This window comes from Hirundo rustica, chromosome 20 (genome assembly GCF_015227805.2).
Source record: "Hirundo rustica isolate bHirRus1 chromosome 20, bHirRus1.pri.v3, whole genome shotgun sequence".
Taxonomy (NCBI): Eukaryota; Metazoa; Chordata; class Aves; order Passeriformes; family Hirundinidae; genus Hirundo; species Hirundo rustica.
The window spans coordinates 1,877,501-1,901,349 of record NC_053469.1 but is presented as its reverse complement, the minus strand read 5'-3'; the positions used below and the strand labels follow the sequence as shown (position 1 = coordinate 1,901,349).

The 23,849-nt window shown below is 47.7% G+C and overlaps 1 protein-coding gene across 4 annotated transcripts in view; it reads left to right on the top strand.

Moving 5' to 3' along the window:
• DAB2IP (DAB2 interacting protein) overlaps positions 1-23,849 on the top strand; it is a 160,383-nt gene that overhangs the window by 52,976 nt on the left and 83,558 nt on the right. For all 4 annotated transcript variants that reach the window (XM_040083696.2, XM_040083698.2, XM_040083699.2 and 1 more), the window contains exon 3: positions 11,974-12,092. In XM_040083696.2, coding sequence (XP_039939630.1) covers positions 11,974-12,092 — 119 coding nt within the window. The remainder of the gene's footprint in view (positions 1-11,973; positions 12,093-23,849) is intronic.

Below are 23,849 nucleotides of genomic sequence, written 5' to 3'. Positions count from 1 at the left end.
CTCCAAAGGATGATTTGAACAAAAATGCTCATTTTGAAGCTACTACAAGAAAAAAAATTGATAGTGTTTCAGTCTCTTCCCAGGAAGCTCAAGTGCAAACAGCCTGGACTAATTGATAGGCTGTAGGGAGGCAAATGGACCTGACTGGTTTCATTTCTGTGGAGTGAATGAAAGGCAGAAAGTAAACAAACAAAAGCTTCAATTTGTTTAAACCTCTGGGCACTGAAAACTCTCACATTGCTGGTAGCACAAAGAAAAGAGGGCCATTAGAATATATCCAACATGACAGCGTCCCTTTAATTTGTTTCTGGGTCACAGATAAAGAATTGTCCTGCAGATACGAAAGGTAGGATAATAAACACATTCCATTCCCCCTCTTTCAGTAGCACTGGCATTGTGCTTTCAGAAAGCAAGTCAAGGAGTGGAAGGTATTATCTGAATCTCCTGGAGACTGGAACATGAGTGCCCATTGCATCAGGACCTTAATCTCTGAACTTCTTCCACTGGGGATTTGTACTGCTTTAGCTCAGGAACATTCGCTATTTGCTTAAATACTGAATTCATTGCACTGGAATTCACAGAAATCTGTGTCATTGCCACAGTTTACCCTGAACAATTTTCAATACATTTCTACCAGGTTTCGTTTCTGAGACAGATTTTTTTCTCTAGTTTAGACTGAACAGTTCTCCTTAATTGCCAGAACGTCTTTTGAGCCATAATTTCTTGGTCTTTCACTGTAGATGTTCACATGGCAGCTGTGGGCTTTGTAACAATGCGGGTGCTGTGACAGGAAACCATGGGAGAGGTTCCCATCGCAGCTGGCCGTGACCTTGCCCGTGCTGTTCACCCCCTGGCAGCAGCTGAGCTTTAACAGACATGGAGGGGCTCACAGCCCTTGACTGGATGGTTTGGAAGTTGTTTTGGAGGTTTCTTCTCCCCCTCCACATCCCAGCCTGGCGCTGCCTCGAGTGAGGCTTTCTCCAGGTGGTGCCACTGTTGTTCCAGAGCGAGTGCAGCTGCAGGAACAGCGGGTCTGAGCCACGCTCTCCTGCTGAGTGCTTGGACTCAGGACGCTGCTGCTGGAGAACTTTGATTCCTGGCTCTGGGTGGAGCACACATGGGAAGATGACATTGATTTCTAGACACTTTTTTCAAACTTTAGTTGCCATGGAAACAAGATTCCCTTTCTCCTCCATGCTGTCACTTTTCCTCAGCGCTGCACTCTGATAAGCAATAGGCTGTGTTTGTCGTCCCCACACGCTTTTTCCCAGTGATATTCATGGCTCAGGCATCAAGGATAATTTGAGAGGGAGCTGGGGAAGCTCTGCTGCTTTTCCTCAGGTGTTCAGGTGTTCCCAGGCCTGGCGCTCTGCCAGAAACTTTCTTGTCTTTATCTTCCTCCATAATTACAGTGGATCATATCTTCCCTGAAACATTTTTCAAAGCACCAAGGAAATTAGCTCCAGAACTAATCATGTCTTTATTTCCTGAATGGCTCCGTGTAGTTCCCTGCACGGCTCTGCAGAATGGGATTTGCCCTGGGCAGTGTAACCTGTCCCTGTCCCTGCCCTCGTCCCCTGCCTTCATTCCTGCCTCTTGCAAGGTCATCTCCATGGCATTCCCATGATGGCACAGCCTGCCCTGACTGGAGTACGGAATTAAGGTTACTTTACTTGACTGAACTCAAGGTTAATATACTTTACATTTCCCGAGGGGTCCCGTGGAAAAGGCGAGGGCTGATGGGTACAGATTGCTCCTGGACAGAGACCATTCAGACACAAGAAGAAAAAAAGCTTTGCTGTTTTTAGGGGGTGGAGGTGGAGATCTTCATATCCCTTTCTGGGAAACAAGGGAATGTCCCAGCCGGGGTGACACCGGCTGTGACTGAGGGACACGCCAGCCCTGCCCTCGCACCCTCCGGGAACGAAGCCTTCCTTGATAATTACCTACCGAATCAAAAATAGTTAAGGAATAAGTGAATGACACTTAAATCTGCCTGAGAGAATCGAAACTTCCTGCGGGGTGACAAAATTCTGCTTTAAAGAGAGTAAATCCACTGCTAATAATTAGGCAAGGAATAGTCATTGCTAAGACCCAAAAATAGGACCTGTCACTTGCGATGTCTGTCTTATTATTTTGAGGGATAAACCAGTAGTGAACTTAATTTTTGCCTCCAGTTCCTGAAGGATATTCTTTTTGGTTTGTATCTTTCAATGTGAGTGTTTTAAGAGAATTGTCAGTTGTGCTGCCTCACATCACCTCCCTTAGCACCTCAGCCCGAAATCAGACAAAAAGTACGAGCTGAGGAGGGAAAGGAAAGGACTAAAGGTGGAGAAAAAGAGCAGGGAGTTGCCTTGCCTCGGTTTTCATTTCTCTCTGAGCTCTCTTAATCAAAAAGCTCTCTGATCTGTGTGTCCTGAAGGATGGAGAAATCATGAAAGCCAGGCTGGTACTCCTGGAAATGTCATGTGTGTGTTTTATTTATCGTTCCATTGTAATCTTTCTCCCTTTTTCCAAAGCTGTAAGTAAGAGGTGATTCAAACTGAAATAGTAATTTTCATAAATTCTGAGATGAGGATAAATGAACTTCATCTTCAGTGTTTGCTCAATGTCTGGGAAGTGAGTTGTCTAGGGAGGTAGATAGGGGAAATGCAGGGCTGATGTATCATCTGAATTCCAGTTGGTATTCCCCACACCTTCACAAAAGTGAGCATTTTGTTTGATTGCAGCTGTAATTATTGCTGAATACAAATGTTCAAATTCAAGCTGTAGAAATGTGGCGAAAGTCTTTGAAGCCAAGAGCATCTGCCTGGAACACGAGTTTCATATTTGAATGAGTAACTTTTACTGCAAAATTACACAATGAATCCCTACATTCAAAAGATAATAATATTTTTTTTTACTCTAAACACATCATCTACCAACTGCTTTTTTAAATTTATTGACTTGGCAGCTGGTTTTGTAGAAAATGTGTTTCTGAAAGCACACAAGGTTTGTCAGAGAAAATGAGGCCGCTTGGGGTTGGTACCATCCTGTAGCCTTGGAGCTGGCCACCAATATTGTGGGGAATGGGGTTCTCTCTTCCAGCATTTGCTGTGCCCCAGAGGTTTTGGGTGGAAATGAGCAGGGAGATGCCTGACACAGCAGGACATCCATGTGCTGCTCCAAGGCCATGCATCAAAGTAGGGAAAGCAGGGGTAAAACACACTCATCAACAGTTTACTCTGCATCATACCCAAAGGTGCACGTTCAGAGGGAGCAGTAATGTAAAGGGATTCATGGAGGTGGTGTTCTCCTCTCCCCTGTGTGTTTATTGCTCCTCCTGGCGAGCTCTGATATGTGCTTTACCAGGTATTTGGGTGGTTGGAGGGCTGGCATGGGAATGAGCACTTGAGAAGTATTCCTGGCTTTGCAGCTCACCTGGGCATAGGCAGTGTAGCAAATCACTTGGACAGCTCTGCCTTCACACCCTCCCCGTGTGCCCTGCCAACAGCCTCCCTTCTGACAGCATCTCCTACCTGCTCTCCCACCTCCACCAGCCTGCCCTCCTTCCTCCCTCCTTGCTCAGTAAGCTTGTGGAAGCATGGATCTGCCTGGGCAGTGGCTTTTAAAAGGTATATTCTCATTTCTGACATTGGGGAAGAATTAAATTATCTACTTCATATGAAAAAATACCTTCTTTCCTGCAACTGAAGGGCACAATGGTTGATGCCAACTATTCCTAGACAGGTTTTGTACCTGGTGTACTGGTGCTGAGCCCTGTGGTCAGTGACCCACTGGAGCTGAAGTGCTGCCCCACAAAAACAGTTCCGAAGTGCAGCTCCTGAAAGCTCCTGGGCTCCTTAGCCCTTGGCAAAACCCCAAGGGACCTGGATCGGGATGTTTTGGAGTTTTGGATTCAGCAGTTTGTCCTCTGGGTTGGGGGACTCCGTTGTGCCTCTCGGTGCTCCGTCGCACTGAAATCCTCCTGCAGGTGCCACCCTTGCCTGGCTGTCCCCAGCTCTGCCCTCCTTGGGTGAATCACTGCGTTTGCTCTTCAAGGTTACTTGCATTCTCCCTGTGTCTCTGTTTCTGCATCTTTCATCCCTGATTGCTCAATTACCCTTCTCCTACCTTCCCAAGGAATATTTATCTGTCTTGTTGGGATGTGAAATGTTGACAGTATGATAATTATGGAGCTGGGAACAAATAATCCGGAGTAGTGTGGGTTTGTTTTAATGGGAGAACAAAAGAATCCAAATTGAAGAAACAAGTGATCCCTGAATAACTGTCAAAGTGTGGTTGTTGTCTGCATTCTTCCTGACACTTGAATTCCTTCATCCTTTATTAATGTCCCATCTGTTCCCTGTCCATGCTCCATGGAAGTCATTAGTGCTAATTGGAGATTCCAGACCCAAACTTCCCAAGGTTTCTGTTACTTTACCAAAGGCTGGGAAGGGAATCTTCCCCAAACAGAAAAGGAACAGAGCGAAATTCTGCAAAGAAGTAGTTAGCTGAAATTATGAGGGAGAATGTCCTGAGCTGAGAGCTGCCAGTCCATGGAATTCTTCCTCCAGGGCAGTGGGAGAAGATCCCGTGACCAAGGCAGTTCAACAAGATAGGTAAAACCTTTATGAAAATGGAGCTCAAGCAGCAATCCTTTATTGGCCCGAGGTGGGAAAGGGATGAGATGTTGTGTGTTAATGTGTTCTGTTACCGCTGCTTCTCTGTGATTTGCTGATACTCACACGTCTGAGATTTGCCATATTCATAATTAACCCCCGGTGCCTCTCATTTGATGTAATTCCAGCTTTCCTGACCTGGCCAGACCCACGCTGTCCCCTGGGTGACCTGGGGGACATGAGTGCATCTTCATGTGGTTTTTCAGCTGGGCTGAGCTGGGTGTTTGCAATGACACTGCAGATCTGATTCATCTCTGGCCGTGGCAGGGCAGTGTTGCTAAGCAGCGCTTACAACGCGAGCTGCTTCTCACGTTCCGGGGCTGCTTCGTGGCCTGGCTCCCGGAGAGCCCCTCACGATCCCGAGTGCTGCATCCCCCCAGGTTTATCCTTGAACAGGAGCACGGGGCTGACCACAGCCTGGAGAGCAGCAGGGCTGGAGTTTCCATTGCCAGTTACCTCTGGCCACGCAATGGGTTTGCAGCCACTTTGTCATTCCTTTGGGGTTTAGCCTAGTTCCAAGACACTTCTGACTCAGAGGGGCTTTCTTTATCCCTTTAGAATAAGGGATTCCTTATCCCTTTAGAATAAGGCTTCAGGGTAACATCACTCAGAGCAAGTGGTGGTTCCTGGCTCCTACTGAGACATCAAGGGAGGATTTAGATTTAGATGAGATATTAGGGAAAATTCCTTCATGGAAAGGATTGTCCAGGGTTGGAACAGCTGCCCAGGGAAGTGTCACCATCCCTGGAAGTGGACGTGGCACCTGGGGACATGGTTCAGTGGTGAGCAGGGAGGTGGTGCTGTGTTGATAGCTGGGCTTGATGATGTTAAAAGTCTTTCCCATTCCTGAGATTCATCAAATTAAGTGGAGAAGGAGACACTGGGGGACTTTGAACAAAGCTATGGGTTCAGGAGGAGAGCACATGTTAATCTGTGAGCGCATTTCTAGGTCCGGAGAGGATGAACTCTTTTGGTTTGCCTTTGAAGTTCACATCTCTCCTGCTCTGCAGACTTTGGGAGACTGCTGCTCTCCTTTTCCCTTTCCCTGGCGTTGCACTGGGCAAATCTTCACAGCAGGCTGGGCTTTGCCATGTAAACAGAATTTGGAGGTGCTGGTTGATAAACAGGCAAAAGTATCATTTCCTAAGGTTTCTGCAGGTTTCTCATAAGTTTGCGGGGTGTCTTCAGCCTCAAGGTTGACACTCTCCTGCCTCCCATGTGCCCAAGTTCACAACAGCCCCCATGCAGGCCTCGTGTATCCTGGAAATGCACTTTTTGGGGAAGGGAATTCCATAGGGGCCGTGTGCTCGGTCACCTGAGCAGAGCCCTTCATCACACCTGACAGGAGCAGAGCTGCAGGACAGCAGAGCAACTTACAACTCCAAAGTTCAAATCAAAAAGAGCTGACAGAAATAAATGATATATGAAGTGTTCCAGGGGCTACAGACACTTCCAGCCCCGTGCCTCTAACACTGAACAAATAAAAAATATTTGATCCATAAAGGTCAGTGCTGTACAGAAATTCCCTTCCCGCCCTGCTTCGGTGCCAGGGACCACTCGGGGGATTATTTCTGTTCTTGGGCTCCTGAGAGACACAAATGGTGCCTGGCCTCACCCTCAGGGCTGTTTTGGGCTCTGCACTCTTGGGGCAGCTCAATGCAGTCGTGTTCTACAGAGAGAAGGGTGAAAATGTGAATTTAGATGTCTTTACCTAGTAAGAAGCAGCATCAGATGATGCCCCAAAAAGGTTTTGCTTTTATTTTGAAAGCTAAGAGTAACATTGGTAATTGTAGAAATGGGTAAACTCATTTGTTTGGAACATTTATGGCTATAAAAGGATGCTTAGTGTTGGCACAGCTCTACTTGTTTCACAAATAAAAATATTAATTATCCATTCAGTGGAGCCTCAATAAGAGGCTATTTCCATGTGCTGTGCAGGAGCAGAAAAAACCCCCAAACTAATTCCAGAATTAAATGAAGTTTAATATAAAAAATAAAAATTGCAAAGCCCAGAATAAGGATGGGTCTAGCAGAAAAGATTTACTCCCAGTTTTCTACCTTATCCCTGGCAGAGCAGAACACATGGAGACCTGGGATGAAAGGCTGCACTGCACACTTGTACTCACTGCAAACACTTAGTTATAGCAGTTCCCTTATTATGAGTCGGGAAAAAAATCCCTGATGTCCTCTCATGTCCCCCAGAGTTGAGATTTGCTTGAACTAAAACAAAAAGATGTGGAAGAACTATAAAAATAACCCCATCTGTTCGGTAGTTCCTGTGATCTGTCCTTGTAGGGCTCGTCCTCTGTGGGTTTGGGGTGAGAGCAGAAGCCAGGGTTGTGTCTCTGCTCCTGCCCTCCCAGTGCCTCCCAGTGCCCTCCCAGTGCCCTCCCAGTGCCTCCCAGTGCCCTCCCAGTGCCTCCCAGTGCCTCCCAGTGCCCTCCCAGTGCCTCCTAGTGCCTCCCAGTGCCTCCTAGTGCCTCCCAGTGCCCTCCCAGTGCCCTCCCAGTGCCTCCCAGTGCCCTCCCAGTGCCCTCCCAGTGCCTCCCAGTGCCTCCCAGTGCCCTCCCAGTGCCCTCCCAGTGCCTCCCAGTGCCCTCCCAGTGCCTCCCAGTGCCTCCCAGTGCCCTCCCAGTGCCCTCCCAGTGCCTCCCAGTGCCCTCCCAGTGCCCTCCCAGTGCCTCCCAGTGCCTCCCAGTGCCCTCCCAGTGCCTCCCAGTGCCTCCCAGTGCCCTCCCAGTGCCCTCTCAGTGCCCTCCCAGTGCCCTCCCAGTGCCCTCTCAGTGCCTCCCAGTGCCCTCCCAGTGCCTCCCAGTGCCTCCCAGTGCCCTCCCAGTGCCTCCCAGTGCCCCAGGCCAGACTCTCACACTGTCCCAGCCTCTCCCTGTTTTCCTGGCTTAGAGAACACAGAGAACAGCCAGGACTCTTCCAAAGAAAGCTGCTCGTGAGGCATCCAGCCTGATTTATTGATATATCATTTTTTAAATTTTATCTCTATTGTGTTTCCATGGTGCTGAATTTTTACCTTTAGAACTTTATCATGTGGGTTCGCTGCGAGTGAACATTATTGGTGTGGGAGTCAGCTCCAGACACAAGACTTGCATCATGACTTTATGTTTAATAAAACAGGAGCTCCAGATTTTGCTGTCATTAACACTCTGCTCAGTTTTGTCCCCCTCCCTTTTTCTCTCTCCTTTCTTTCTTTTTTTTTTTTTTTTTTTTTACTGTTGCCCCAGGGCATGTGGAATTCTACAGTTCCTGCATCTCAAAGGCATATGGTGCTGATGGGCTTGCACATATGCTTTAAAAGTATTATAATAGCAAAAATATTCAAACATTATAATAGAATATAAGATTATTTCCATGTTCTAGGTTAATTGAAAATGCCAAATTTGATAAGGAAGAAAAATTTTAAATGAGAGTCCCACCTTCCTCAGTCTGCAGTGAGATGATGGCATTGGATTTTGGGGTTGTCAAATATGTAAGAAAAGAGCCCAAATCACAGCAGATTTAATTGTGCTGTTTTGAGCGGTGCCATCTTGTTTTAGCTGAAGTTGCTGTGGTTGTGATTAAGCTATTCCTCAAAAGGATTTGTTTTGTTTTCTTGTGCTTTCGTTCTTTGTGTCTTTATCATGTCTTCAGTCAGCTCTTATGATTAGAGCGATTGTACTCCGGGCTTGGAGATGTCAGAGGCAAAACAGCAGAAACAAAGCAAGAAAAGCAACGCCCTTGCACTTGAGAAGTGAAATCCGTGCTCAGTGGGAGCTCCGTGTGTTCCCAGAGAAGCTGTGGCTGCCCTGGATCCCCGGCTGTGTCCCAGGCCGGGCTTGGGACGCGCCCAGGACGGGCTTGGAGCACCCTGGGACAGTGGGAGGTGTCCCTGCCGTGGCAGGGGTGGCACTGGGTGCTGTTCAAGGTCCTCCCAGCCCAAACTGCTCTGTGATTCCATGGTTCACTCCTTTTTTTGCCAGGCTTGATGAATTCTGCTGCTCTTTGAGCTTTCAGGGATTGCATGGGGCCGCACTCTCGACCACAATAATTGTCTCTAAAGACCCTAAAAGATCTCCTAAAATATCTCCTCTCGTTCAGACCTTAGGCTGTGCAGGGATGAATTTATATAGCGGGTACCTCTGCTTCCATTGTAAAGGATATTTCATTATTTATTCTAGCTGAAGGGATTCTTGGGCTCTGCAGATTTCATTTTTTGTCATTTCATAGAGACTATTAACTTCTGAATGAAACCTTTCTCAGTTACTAGCTTAATCTTTGCTAAGATATTTTTGCTGGTGGTGAATGCTGCCCACACACAGGAAGACACAATTCTGCCCTAGACAGGCTCTCAATATAAACCTAAAAGTGTATAAAGAACACGCATGCAAAGGGCAGTGCTTTAATTGCTGGAACTGCCAAGAATGCAGCTCAGCTAGAGGAGCAGGCAACGCTCAGAGGGTGGGATTAGCCTTGTTTGTCTGGAGATCAGAATCAAATGCTGTTTAAAGTCATAAATGAAGAAGAAATGGATCATGTCCTTATGATCTCACTAGGAAAGCTCGGCGGTCACACCCCGGGTCAGAATCTCTCTCCTGTATTTTCACAGACAAATTTCTGTCTTTTTTTTCTTATCCCACCTAAAAATTACAGAAGGTATTAATTCACACATTAGGCTTTCTGATCTCTGGTGTGTGCTATGGAGGTGCAAAGTATCACTATAGCAGCATAATTTATCAGCATTAAAATCTCTGACATCTCATTCTCCCAAGGAAGCTGGCAATGAAAACAGAAAATGGCTCCGTGTGATTTCCTTCTGGTGGCAACAAATGTATAAACAATGGGAAACAGAAGGAAAGTAATGTCTTGCTGCAACCCTAAATTCTAATTTCCAAATCCTGCACGAATCATGGAACAGTTGCGGAGATGTGGAATATACAATTGAGGAAGAAAAATGTCCCCATGGGTTGCAGAAGGCATTTGGGTTTTTCCTTACCAATGCCCTGTCTAGAGTTCAAAGCTGCTCCTGGGTTGAAGAAGGGGTTTGATAAAATGAGGACACATTGGGCTGGCAGTGATTAAGGAACCCAAATCTCTCATTCCTGGGCCGGAACCTTCTCACCAGAGGAGTTCGGGGCAGTGTCAGGTGTTTGGCCAGTTGTGTATTTTGGATTTTCCCTTCACAACAAATATTGGCCAGTGTCCATAGCAGGCAACCAGAGCCCGGCCCAGGCAGAGGGACGAGAGCATGGAGAGTTGATAGGATGGGAACGGGGCTGATACCTCATGGATAGGATGGGAATGGGGCTGATAGGATGGGAACGGGGCTGATACCTCATGGATAGGATGGGAACGGGGCTGATAGGATGGGAACGGGGCTGATACCTCATGGATAGGATGGGAATGGGGCTGATACCTCATGGATAGGATGGGAACGGGGCTGATACCTCATGGATAGGATGGGAACGGGGCTGATAGGATGGGAACGGGGCTGATACCTCATGGATAGGATGGGAATGGGGCTGATACCTCATGGATAGGATGGGAACGGGGCTGATACCTCACTGATAGGATGGGAACGGGGCTGATACCTCATGGATAGGATGGGAATGGGGCTGATATCATGCTGATATGATGGGAATGGGGCTGATATCATGCTGATAGGATGAGTAGAAGGCTGGCTGAGGTCTGAGTACTGAGGGAAATATCTTAACAATGCTCTAGATGATGCAAGTCCTCAAATTTGCTTTTCACAGCCATACTTCTCTATACTATAAAGTTCTCTAAAGGTATTTCTCAGGGACAGAACCCTTTTGAAAAGGCCTTTGTTATCTCACACGTTGGCTTTGTGCAGTATGACAGAGTGTACAATGTGATGGCCTGTGTTTTGTACCTCCTGCTATTTCAGTCATGCAAATAGCTCCCGGAGAAATATTCAGTCCACACAAGTGCACGTTACATACCTCGTTTGTAAGTAAAGTGGCACTTAATAAATGTGAAACACCTTTGGTTATCTAGATGTTTGAAATTCTTGGAGCACTTACGAACAGGAAAGTCACTTCCATAACACAGAGTGCCCAGGGAGATTTTGCAGCTTGAGAAAGACATAATGTGAGCCATGAATATCCGAGGTGGGGAAGGAGTGTTTAAATGGCATGAACAAATGACAGGCTTCATGGAAGTTAGACTGTGATTATCTCCCTGCAAGACATATTAAAGGTATTCATTTATAAAAGTGAGCTGCTGTGGATCCATTCCTGCATGTTGAGTGGAGAAACTCCCGAGGCTCCTGCCTGGAGCAGAGGGTGCACTGTGGGCATGGCTGGGATGCTGCTCTGGCGCTCTCACTCTTCCTTCCACACGCCAGGTTCTGTGCTTGATCCGTGGATAGCTTCCACCTTTCCTGGGGCTGGGGAAGGGAAGCGGCATGTGCAGAACCTCAGCTTCTGCGGGGATTTGCCGAGTTGTTTATGTGGAGCTGATCTGTTTCTTTAGTGTGATGGTCCGTGGAAGGAACACGCCTTCAGGCTTCGCCCCAAAATCCCGGTTTCTCTTTCAAATGCCCCCCAAAGCGCTTGACCCTCTCGCACCATTCCCATACGCTGTAGATGCCGGCCAGCGCAGTAATATTACACTTTTATTGCCTTATTTAGCGGAGAGATTAAATGTAATGTTCAGATTATGTAGAACATTAACTCCTAACAATAAGCAAATAACACATTAGAAGCTTTGCTATTAAAACGTTTGGTGCTGGCTCTGCTGTGGAGCTCTCCAGGAGCCGTGACTTATGTTCCGTGAGGGAGGAGGCTCGGCGGAGAGGGAACCAGCCGGGTTCGCAGATCTTCTCTGAGGTGCTGCCCGTACCCCGAGCCCACGGGCGCTGTTAGGACGAGCTTTATGGAGCTCCATCCGTGTACCCGGAGCAGCTGAGCCCGGCCGTGCCGGCCATGGCCGCGGGTGCGGGCGGTTCCGAGCAGGTACCGGAGCTCTCCGTGCCCGGCGTGGGAGGCGTCTGTGCCGGGGCGGCGGGACCCGCGCCCAGCCCCTGCTCCCGCCAGGAGCTGCGATGTGCCAGCCTCGTCTCTTTCAGACGGCGTTTTTATGGGAGCCGATGGTTGCCACGGCAACAGAGGCTTCGGGGAGTCTCTCTCGCCGCAGCCCCGGCCGGGGAGCGCCGGGAGCAGATGTTGGCTGACGCCAGGCGCTGCCGGCGCCGCTCGTGCGGGAGCTGCCCAGGACGCTGTGCCCGGCTGCACGGGCGGCTCCGCTCCCGCTCCCCGCTGCCCTCCGCCTTGTAATTTAGTATTCTTGTCTCACCCCACAGGGGTTCCTCAGCCGTCGGCTTAAAGGCTCCATCAAAAGGACAAAGAGCCAACCGAAGCTCGACAGGAACAGCAGCTTCCGGCACATTTTACCTGGCTTCAGGAGCGTGGACCATGAAAGGTAAGGGGACGTTTCGCGGAGGGTGCGGGAGAGAGAAAGGAAGAATATTGATTTTTCCAGCTCTTGTTAGGATTTTGCTTATCTTACTCAGAGCGAGAGCTGCATCTCTGATGGAAGTAGACTTGGTTAATTGCGAGAGGGGTAGTTTTAATTTGTTGCTGAGGGTACGGTGCAAGCCCTCCCTTTTCGGGTTAAATTCCAGGCGCAGAGAAGGCTGGCTGCTCTGCTTTCTCTTCCCCAATAAATCCTAAATTGATGCACCAGCGTATAAACAGCACAGAGATGCAGCAGGCAGAGCCGGCTGATGCAGGTGAGGGAGGGAGGGGAGGGATGCTCCCGCACTGACCGCACCGATCGCAACTGGGTTACACACGGTAGGAACAATACCGTGGAACAATAACAACCATAATCTCCCCAAATCCCCCTCTCCCCCTCGCACGCATCCGTCTCCATCCCGCAGTTGTCTGTCTGCCGTCGTTACACGGAGATGGAGCCTCGGCGTGTGGCCGGAGCTGCTGCTTCTGCCCGAGCCACGGCGGGAGCTCAGCCCGGGAGGGATGTGTTGCAGGGAATGTGCAGATGGATCTGATAAAGCATTTCACGTGGGATGGCCAGTACTGGAGCAAACTGGGAGCAAAAGAGAAGAGAAATGGGATCTTGGAGATTCTTCGGCTGGTTAGAAAGTAGAGCAGCTCTTTAGTGGATTTGTGTGTATTTATGTCCGGGTAGATTTACGTTAGCGTGAGCATCAACCAGGCACCGTTCGAGGTAAATTCATGTGTAAATTCACACGCAGATCAAGGTCATGGTTGGGGAAGACAGATGCCTTTTACCAACCACAGACCAGTGGTTTGCTTCTAAAAGGAAGATTTTACAACCTTACACAAATCACTTTGGGGAGCGACAGAAATATTGAAGTGTCAGGAGAAGTCTGCAAATTCCTCCAGGCTGGACATACCTGATGTAACCAGTTCGGAGCAGAGGGAGTTTAATACACCAGGATGGTACTTGAGAACACATTGAGTAAATATTTCACTTTGAAAAGCAATGATAACTTACTCTGTTTTAGCTTATTACTTTTACTTATTCATTGAAGGGGCCGTGAGCTTTTGAAGCTCACAAACAATTGTCAATCTGAATTTTTCCATACCTGACCTATTGCAGCCTCCTAAGCTTTTTCCTTCTGGATTCTGCAAGGGAAGTGATTGTGCTGGTTAGTGCCGAGTAAGATTTCAGGGATTACAATCTGGGCAGACAGAGCTGATTTGATTCCTGTGCTGCAGTTTTCCCAAACGCTCGAAGTAGGGCACTGTGTTCCAGAGGGAAGCGAGCGGAGCCGGGAATGTGCCTACGGTGCTGCTGCTGCTTTGCTCCAAGAACAGGCAGATTTAGGCAGGGTTTCCCTTCTACCTGGATGAGTTTTGTTTTGTTCTGTGGCTTGGCAGGACGGGACAGGGGAATTAACTGTTCTGGCCAGCCCTGCAGCCAGAACAATTTTCCCAAATTAAGCCTTGTAATTTCGTTGCCCTCCCAGCACAGCAGCCCGGGAGCTGTCTGAGCTTCCCGAGACCCAGATGTACTGCAACTTCTCCTTAAAGAGACTCGGGGAATCCTGCAGTGCATTTGCAGTGTGGAGCTTAAATGGTGGCTTAGAGGAGAGGTGGCACTTGGCAGCCTCAAATAACCGAGGATTCGCTTATATGAGTATGAGAAACCGAAAATGAATGACACCTTCATGATACCTGAGATCAGACCTTCTGTTAGGCAGGCATCTCTCAAAAATGCACTTCCTCCGTGGTACACGGACATCCCTGAGCTGCAGGACACTGAGACTCAGAGGCTTTTGACAGCAGGCTCGTAGTCCCTCGCTGCCATCGCGGTGTCAGATCTGTCAGGTGAGCAGGAGTCCTCTGCAGGAGAGCTTGGCCTTAGGGACCGTTGCTCTCAGAGAGGTGAAAGCAAAGCAGCAGCTGGGCCTCTCAGTCATGCAGCAAGGCTTTGGTTACAGAAAATAATTTTATCTTTCTGAACGTTCCCATCTCATTGTCTGTGCACAACATGTATGAAAGAGCTCAGGTCTTTCAGATCGTTCTCTGCATTTGCTGCTGTGCTGGTCTTGCTTGTAATCCAAGAACTGTTGCAGAGAAATATTTGGTATTGGAATATTCGCCTCTTAAATATTTGATTCTTGACTCCATCTTGTATCGAAGCTGATTGTTCAGGAACCACTCCTCTGCTCGTGGAAGTCACCATTATAACAGTGTTCTGTTCTGGAGCGTGGGCCAATTTTTGTGGGAATGCCACAGCAGAAATGAATAGTGCAGTCAAAACACTCCAGGTTGAAATACTGAGCTACAGTAGATCGTAAATGCTTCTGTTACTTGGCTTCTTTGTATCTAAATTTGGATTGTTCCTGCCTCTTAGTTCCTTTATTTTCCCCTTCCTTGCATGCCCTGTTTATCCTGCAGATGAATATATGAAATACATGTACTGTGCACATGCATGTTCAGACGGATAAAGACATGGATGTGGCTTGTGTGTGGGGCAGAGGATGTAAACAAATATATTTCACTAAATTACTGTGGGGTTCACACAGATGGATTTGGCCAGATTTTGCCAATCTTGTGCATACTGGTTTGTTTGGTTTTATTTTCCTGTTACAGTAACAGTAATACAATTACTGATAGTTAAAGGAGCAAAATCAGAGCAAGTGTAACTCACCTTCTGTATGAGAGGTGCATTATATGGTACAGTCAGGGCATGTAAATCAGACATCTAAAGGAGGATTGTGGAATGAGCGTTCCTTTCAATTTGCTGGCTGGTCATTTTGCTTGTTAGAGCTGAAAAGGGTTCCAAAAAGTGGCTTTTTGCTAACAGTGTCTCCAGCCTCCTGATTTATTACAGCAGCTCACTAAGTTTTTATCGTGGAGCACTGAATGCTTGGCTTTGTAGTGGCCTCTGGAATCAACCACAAATCAAGCATTTGGCAGATGGATTTTTCTTAATTGGACCCACATTTCTCCTACAATATTTGTGATGGAGAAAGTTTCTGGGTTGGATATGGAGCACAGGGAGTAGAGCCAGAGAAGGGAGAGAACATTGTTCTGCTGCAGAATTATTGTTAATTATTGGTGGGGATGCATTGCTGATGGTTTTCTTGTAGTGGCAAAGGTGATTTTACACCAGCACTGGGAGGACAGGGCCACAATATCACTGTGTGGACAGATGCCTTCAGATTGTCATAATTTGGTGAAAAATGGGTACTCTGGGTAGCTCTGTGTTCTAATGGAATCCCTGAACTGATCATTGCTGGAGACACCTCTCCTAGAATCCATTTATTGCTACGGGACTCTGGATTACCAACATCCGTGATTATTTTGCAAGGTTTTGGGGGTTTGTCTTCTATAATTCCAGGAGATAACATTCTATTTAAGCTTTTATTGGCACTGCAAAAGCCTGAGCATATGGCTGATTGTTAAATGAGCCTCAGCCTTGGAAGGGGTACAGCCCTGCGTTAATAACAGCAGCAACTTGCACTACTGAGACTTCCTCTTTAAACTCCTTTTTGTATTTAGCCCATCCTAAATGTTTGCTTCTAACCCCCAGAGGGAAGAGGAATTGTACAAGTCATGTACTGCAGCACATTTAATTCCTACTATAGTGCCCATGCTGTCTGTTGTAGGAGCTTTCCATGTGCACAAAAACTTCTCTTGGTGCACCAGGAACTGATGAACATCTGTGCTCCTGTAACAAACTTAGTCTGGGAGTTCCTGGAGATCTAATTTGTTTATTCCCAACAAAATGATGTGCCAAATATTTTTAGGCATGATGAAATTGGTTAAGTTTGATGAGAATCTGGTGAGTGCTGCATGGTGAAGGATGAAGAAGTTGCTGTGTTTCCTCTGGAACTGGGAAGAGGAATGACTCATCCTTCAGAAATAGGACACTGGCAGACCCCAGAACCATGGAGAGCTTTCAGGTCTGTGTGAACTGAGAGCTGCTTCCTCCTCTGGCTGCTGCTTAAACGGCATTATCCAGGGAAGGTGGCTGAGTAGGAAAACCGACCCCAGAGGGGACCCCCAAAGGGTGGCACTGACACAGCCCCGCTCTGGAATGAAGATACTGGGGAAACACTGGGCAGTTTGTGTAGAGAACCATCCAGCCCATCAGCAGTGACTGAAATACAGAATAAAACCTCTTGCACAGGCAGGAGCATCCAGCAGGCACTCGTGTGACGCTGATGTCATTCATGCTGGGGGTGCTGCCTTTCCCCACTCCCCCCACATCAGGGAATGGATCTGGGGAGAAAAATCAAGATTCAAGGACAGTCTCAGAATTCAGACTGGCCTCATGCAGTACCTGCATTTACACCAAGGCTGCTTTGTCCTGGAATACACAAATCAGCCTTTTAATGGGGTTCCTTTGCAAAATATTTCTTGAACCAGAAAGTTAATTACTGATCTCTAATTAGTGGCTGTGTTAAGAGGCTGGAGTAAAATCAGAGAGAGCTGCTTTGAAGGAGAGATGCAGGAAGAAATTACCATTTCTCTCCATAAACTGTGATGTTCTTCTTCTTCTCATGGTATCAGGAAGTTTAGACATTTTAAAAAGGAGAATGTTGTTAATGGAAAGAGGGAGTTTTGAAAGGACTTTTCTGAAAAGCATTGAAAGAATGGTGAATTAATAACTCCAAGATGGATTGAAAGCAGTGTGGGGTCTTTCAGCTTCTCCCAAGGCAGCAGCAAGGTCCCAACTGTTCCTCCTGTTAATTTGACTTTTGCAGATACCTGTGAGCTTGTATCAGAAGCTGCCTGAGGTAAATGCATTCCCCATCCTCAAAGGATACAGAACACTTTCCTTCATCCTACACTTTGAAATTTCCTAATTGAACAAGGGGTCGTGCCTAAAGCTTTCAGTAAAGACTATATTAGCTCCTGGTAATTCTTCACGTCAGGGGAAGGGCTAAGAGGCTGGAGTGATTTTCATAGAATCATGGCAGAATTTTCACAGCCTTTTTCCCAGTTCTGCGCTCTCTGGTTCCCGACAGCCCCGTGCCCCATGGGGTGCAGCCGGCGCCTTGACTCGACTCGGAGTCACGGAACAAAATTAGAAAATCCTTCCTGCTCCGGCATATGCGGCACTGCTGGGATAATTGGCTTCATGCATCTTACAATTAGCTTGCAAAAATATGTTTTGCATCCCTGACCTTTTCTCTATACGCAAGGCCATTGTTTCCCTGTCCTGCTTAATTACAAAATAGAGCGTTGCGCGAGGAGAGAGATGACATCGTTGGATCGTCGGCTCTAATTTGACGAGACATCGTAATGGGGAGTTTTCATACCGAGGGCACTGAATTAGTGTAGCGTGAAGCCACATTTCTGCAAACCTACTAAATAAGGAGAAGTTAATTTTCTGCTCTATCTTTTTGACATTTGTAATCAAAGCATTGTATTCCAGCTGCAGATGGTTAGCGCGTGAGGGATGTTTGGGAAACGCCAACAATCGCCAGGCATTGTCTGCGCGGCCGAGGAGCAGGTTGATTAATGGATACAAGGACGCTTGCTTTCGTTTTGCCGCTCTCGCAGCCTGAATACACATTATTGACTCGTGTGGCCACGGCCTGGCAGCTGGGACGTGGTGATGCAGCAGTGCACACCTCAGGGGTACAAGCAGAGAGCTCTGCTCGTGTCCCTCGAGCTCGGGCTGAGCCAGGGTGACAGTTCCGCTGCATTGTGGCCCGTGGTGTCGTGACACTGTTCAGGTCAAAGACAGACACTGCTACTCCATTGCATCAACATTTTGTTTCCAAACACACCATTTATTCTGACTTTGCCCTGGTGAGGTTTTCGTGTGCATGAATTTCAGTGCAATTACATTAGCATTACTCTTCATGTCAATAACCTCAAAGGAAAAAAAAAAAAAAAAAAAAAAAAAAAAGAGAAAGAAAATGCCATCACTGCAGCTTTTTTACCAGAGGATGCTTTCTCTTCCTTCTAGACTCTTCTCTGCTTTTCTAATTATCATCTGCTTACAATAGATACTGAGATATTTCTATCCCAGGCTTAAACATCCCCGTGCTGTGGGCAGGGACACCTCCCACAGCCCTGAGCAACCCGGTCTGTGGAAGGGGGTGGAATGACACGAGCTTTAAGGTCCCTTCCAACCCAAACCAGTCTGGGATTCTGGGAATTTGGCACGCAGTGAAAACTGCTCCTGATGAAAGCATCACTCAGACACTGAGAGGAACAGTCCTGTTCCCCCGAGCCCACTGCCCACGTGTTCCCCTTCCCATCACACGATCCTGGGAAGGGCAGCAAGTGGATTCAATGAGAAATGATTCTCTAAGGGGTGATTTTCTGTTTGGCTGGGGCCCTGAACCAGCTCCAGTAGCTGCAGAGGAGTGGGAAGATGGCAGAGCAGGGACTTTCCCTGTTTCTGGCGTGTGCAGCTGTGTTTAATGGGATGTAACTGCACTCTCAGCTTTTGCCCCTCGTGCTGAGTGGGCTGGGGGAGGGATGTCCAATTGGCATCTGCCTCCAATTTCCATCTTCCATGGAATTTCCCATCTCCTAGGAGAGATCTATTGCATGTTGGCTCACGCTTTGCTGTCCTCTACTCTGTCATTTCTAGTGGCAATTAATTTTAGCAATAAATGGTTTTCTCTCTTGGAAGGAAGGAATGTTTTAAAATAACTTTTCAAACCGACTTCCGCTCTGCTCTTTATTGAAACCTTGCAAAACCTCGATTGGAAAATCTGTGTGAGGGATAAAGAGTTGCAAGTGAGCGTGGAAGTGAGGTGGGGAAGAGTTCCAAGCCTTTGTTCAGAGCTGGGAGACGCCGATGTTTGACGTGTGTTCCTTGTTATGCCGGCTCTTATTGCAGTGCTCAGGCCCTGAAATCCACTGATTGTAGCTGGAGGCAGCAGCTGGAGCTGGAGCTCACTGCTGGCTCTGACTTGTACAGAGCACTGCCTGTGATGATGTTCAGGACTTGTGAATACCAAATAACTCTGTCAAGTTCATCCCTCTGCTGGGAGGGAAGGTTAAACCAGACTGAGGAAAAAATATGCTTCCTCTTTACCATATTCTTTAATAAAACCTTAGGATACAGAGCCTCTGGAATGGTTATCAGTGAGATTTCAAGTGATTTGCTCACCTATGGGTATCTTAGGATAATGATATTATGATGCTTATCTGGTTGGCAGTGCTTACAATTCAGATCTTCAGTACAACTACGGAATGTCTCACTTAGGTTCTCTTCCACACAATTCAGGTCAGGTGTGATGAAAAACAAGCAAAAACTGATTTTAATTGAATTAAACCAATGCATTTTAGCTGGAATTAAAATGTAATTTGTTTAAAAATACTGAACTGATTTGAATTAAAGCCAGAAATAAGAATTTAGCTTTAATCCACATGTGTTACATAAGTAATTATATGAGAAAGGGCTGTGGCGTGCCTTGTGCATGATTGATAATGTGCAGGAGGGCAGCATTCCCTCGTTCCAGAGGATGGAGATGCAGCAGGAATTAGAAAGGCAGAGCTGTTCTATCAGGCTGTGCCCTTTGCTCACATTTACAGATGTCTCTGGGATTAGGCTGGCCCTGTCCCCTGCCCCCCCAGTCCAGGAGGGATTTCCCACATCCCACCCCAGCTCTCCGAAGGAATCCCTGTGCAGAGCGGGCCTGCGGCAGATCCCAAATCATTTACATAACTCGGCTCTATGTACCTTGAATTATTAATATTTTGCTGTCCTGGCTGTGTGGGGAGATTTGTTCCATTAGGGATGTGTTTGTTGCTGTACAGTAGCACTTTAGATGATAGGAATCCACGGAGAGAGAGGGATTTACATGTTAAATTCTTTTGGTGAGAGCAGAGTTTTTACCAAAGCCTGGCTCTGAGGATTGCAATGAAGGGCTCAGGGCTGCTGTTGCTCATCTTGGAGTCTGGTGTTTATCCTCTGCCTGGGCATAATCCCCCTGGGCACCAAGCAAAGCCAAGTGCCATTGGGATGTGAACGGTTTCAATCGTGGCACGTAATGTCCGCGATTTCCCTGGATCCTGCGTCTCCTGCCTTTCCCCAGTGCTCCCAGGGAAGGTGGCAGTGCCAGTTGTTTGTGCAGCGTCTGTGTGGGTGACAGGGTTTGTCCAAGGAGGTGTAATTAGTGAGTGACACAGGGCCCCGTGCAGGGTGCCGGGCACCCCGAGGCTCCGCCGGATGCTCCCGGTGCCGTCCCTGACGGGATGAGCATCCGCAGAGGCTCCGCAGGAACCCCATCCAGCTCCCCCGGATTAATTATCCACTGATCATCGCTCAGACCTTATGGATTAGGGAGCAGCCTTGGCGGGGGGTGGGTGGAAGATGGAGCAATTTGGATTGCAATTAGTATTTCATTTCTTCCCTCGCTCCCTGTTTGTTTAAATTGGAGATTGTGTGTTAGCACCAAGCAAGGATTTACATCCCGGCAGTGGAAGTTCCCTGTGCACCAGAAACCAGCAAATCCACTGTAGTCCTTAAGCTTCCCCAAGGGATCAAACACTCAGTTTGAGAAATTGAAATATCAGGGGAACGTGGTTTCTTTAGAAAATGGTGTGAGGGAACAGCAGTGCCTGTTCTGCTGGAGTAGGGGTTTCACCAGCCATATCCTACTGTCACGATAACAGCGTTTAGGTGTTGTCTCTGTCCATCCCAAGGGAATGAAATGACGCTCTGCCAGGGAAGATTTAGGCTGGATTTCAGAAAAGGTTCTTCCCCCCGAGGGTGCTGGGCACTGAACAGGCTCCTCCAGGCTGCCAGAGCTCCAGGAGTGTTTGCACAGCGCTCTCACACACAGGGTGGGATTGGTGGGGGGTCTGTGCAGGGCCAGGGGCTGGACTGGAGGATCCTGGTGGGTCCCTTCCAGCTCAGGATATCCTGTGATTCTGTGAGCCCTTATCTCCCATCTCCCCTTGCCGCTCCCAGAGTGGGCTCCTTGCCAGGAATCCTCTCTGGGAGAAGGAAAACCCACCAGGATGAGCAGCCCACAGCCCCAAAGGGGCTGTCCCACTCCCAGACAGTGTCATCAGAAGTTCAGTCATCACAACAGTCACCAGGAGTTGGGAACTCTGCTCCACCAGGGAGACTGTGTCTAATTTTGAAACCTCGAGGGGTTTTTTGATCATCCCAGTAACCACAGTCTGGGTCACACTGTGCAATAATTATCCTGCTGTCTGAGAGGTTGTTAGAACATCCCTGGAGGAAGGGGCCTGGTTGCATCAGAGGAGAATTTAGAGGTATATGCTGGCAAACCTTCAGCACTAGAGATTTATTTAAGTTAGGTCTTTTAATTGCTTTCCAGCATCCCAATTTTGTTATAAGCTCTCTGAGCCATCTAGGGAAGTGAGTGTAGCTCACATTAATCTCCTCAATCCTTCTTCCTCTAACTAGTTACTCCCAGCTTCATTTACACGGGCGTTTGAGCCCTACAGAGCGGGTAATAATTCTGATTCTGTTTAAACATGTTCTAACAGAAGATATAAGATAGGAAAACTCATCAGCTGACTGCAGCACCGGGTTCTTTTCTAACTCTCATCTCTTAAGCATGGCTTATAATCTTTGTATAACGCTGCTGCCTCCCAAGTCTGTTGGCAGCTCTGTGATATGTATTCATAGAGCAATTCCAGTCCTTGAGTGAAGCCTGCAAGAAAAGGGCAAAGAATTATTTGTCTTTTTTTCATTATCGCAGCCCTCTGGTACCTGCTCTGACACACACTTGAGAGAAGTTTGCCTTGATGCCTTTATATCTGAAGCTCTCTCTGTACAGGGTGTCTCACCCTCGTTAGATAAAGTCACTCATGTTGAGGCTCTCCCTCACTTTATTAATCGCAGTCCCAACCTCTCCCACAGCAGCAGAGACTCCAACACCCTCAGTTAGACACTGAGAGCAGGGAGGGAGGAGCAGAGCGATTCCAGCATGGCCAAGGAGCCAGGGCCAGTAATTCCCTGACTTGGGAGCTTTGTTCTCTCTTCTGAACGGTAGAAAAAGTTTAATTGCCTTAAAAAATAACAAGAATCCTGTTTGAGTGGTGTGAAGATTTTGGTCTCAATTACATTTCGTATCAATGAGTTCCACAGGCAGACACTGTCTGATACATAATTTATAGCACTGACAGTTTTTAATCTATTAAAGCCTGTTATCTTTCATCTTCATTATCTATTCCTTGGCCACTTTAGAAAAGACAGTAAACAGAAACAGGCATTTCAGTCCTGGTTTTACCATGCATTATTTGCTGATAATGTCCTGTTGTGTCTCCTTGTCTTTCCCAGCTAAAGACACTCCTCTTGAATAGTTTTCCATGGGATTTGTCACTCTGAGCCGTTCCCTACTCAGTGTGTTTGCTCATGTACAGCGTTATGTTGTTGGAAGAAACATCTTTTCTCCACCTGCTTTCCTCGAAAGCACTGGCAGGGCTGTCCTGGGCAACTGCCAGCAGCAGGGCCAGGGGCTGCAGGGCTCCCACGGGGACAGAGCCTCCAGGGCTCCCATGCCCTCAGCCCAGGTACATCAGGAGCTGCTGCCTTTCCTCCAGCATCCCTTTCCATCCCTGAGACTCCTCATCCCTGCCCATGTCAGAGGAACACATCCTTTTGTTCAAATGAAAGGAGTCAGCATCACACAGAGGAGCGAGATATAAAACAACAGAGCCAATAATGATGGGAATCCCCCCACGGAACAGGAGTGCAGCCTCTGGAACAGCAGCTGCAGCAAATACATCCAGGTTATCTGTGGCTACTTTGTGCTGAGAAGGCTTAGGTGTAATGAGAGTCGCTGCATCCCGGGAACCTCAGCAATGAATAGTGACATTTTCCAATAACAGCTTCTAGAAATCGGGAAAAAAACATCCTGTGTGTGAATGTGGCCCTGAAGGACAGCTCAGGGATCTCCTCTCTCTGCCTCACAGCTGGACTCAGGTCACCAGGCTGCTTTCAGGCAACCACAAGTGATTCTTAATTGCTTCGGTCTTGTCTGAAAGCTCATCAATAATTTCCCGGACTGGCTGTCCTGGCACTGGCATTCTGAAACACAAGTTAGATTTGATTATTTTTTCAAATTAACATGCAAAGCATGACTTGACCTAAATAATTCCACCAGTTCAGTCGTAAGTCTGGAGGTTTTAGAAGTATCAAGTTCCCATAAACATTTAAGAGAGGGATTTTTACAGGGCTGTGTAGTGATAGGACAAGGGGAAATGGCTTCAGACTGACAGAGCACGGGGTCAGATGGGATGTTGGGACGGAATCCTTCCCTGGGAGGGTGGGCAGGCCCTGGCACAGGCTGCCCCTGGATCCCTGGCAGTGCCCAAGGCCAGGTTGGATGGGACAGTGGAAATTGTCCCTGCCCATGGCAGGGGTAGCCCTGGGTGAGCTTTAAGGTCCATTCCAACCCAAACCAGTCTGGGATTCTGTGATAATTCCCCAGCCCCTGATTTCTGCCCCCCATTACCCTGCTCTGTTCCAAATGAGCCCACGGCATTCTCAGTGCTGCAGTCAGTGCCGGGCTGGAGCGGTGTCAGAGCTCCCAGAACAGGCTGTGCTGTATCACCTGCATCTTGGCACTTTTATTTCCTGCCATGTGATGTGTTGAAACCACAGCCCCTGTCACGGATAAGCTGAGAAAGCATCACTCAGCCCTGAGTGGTTTTGTGGACACTTCTCTTCCTCTGACACGTTTTTCTTTCTATAAATGTCAGAGCATGGAGAGCCCAGGATTCAATTTGA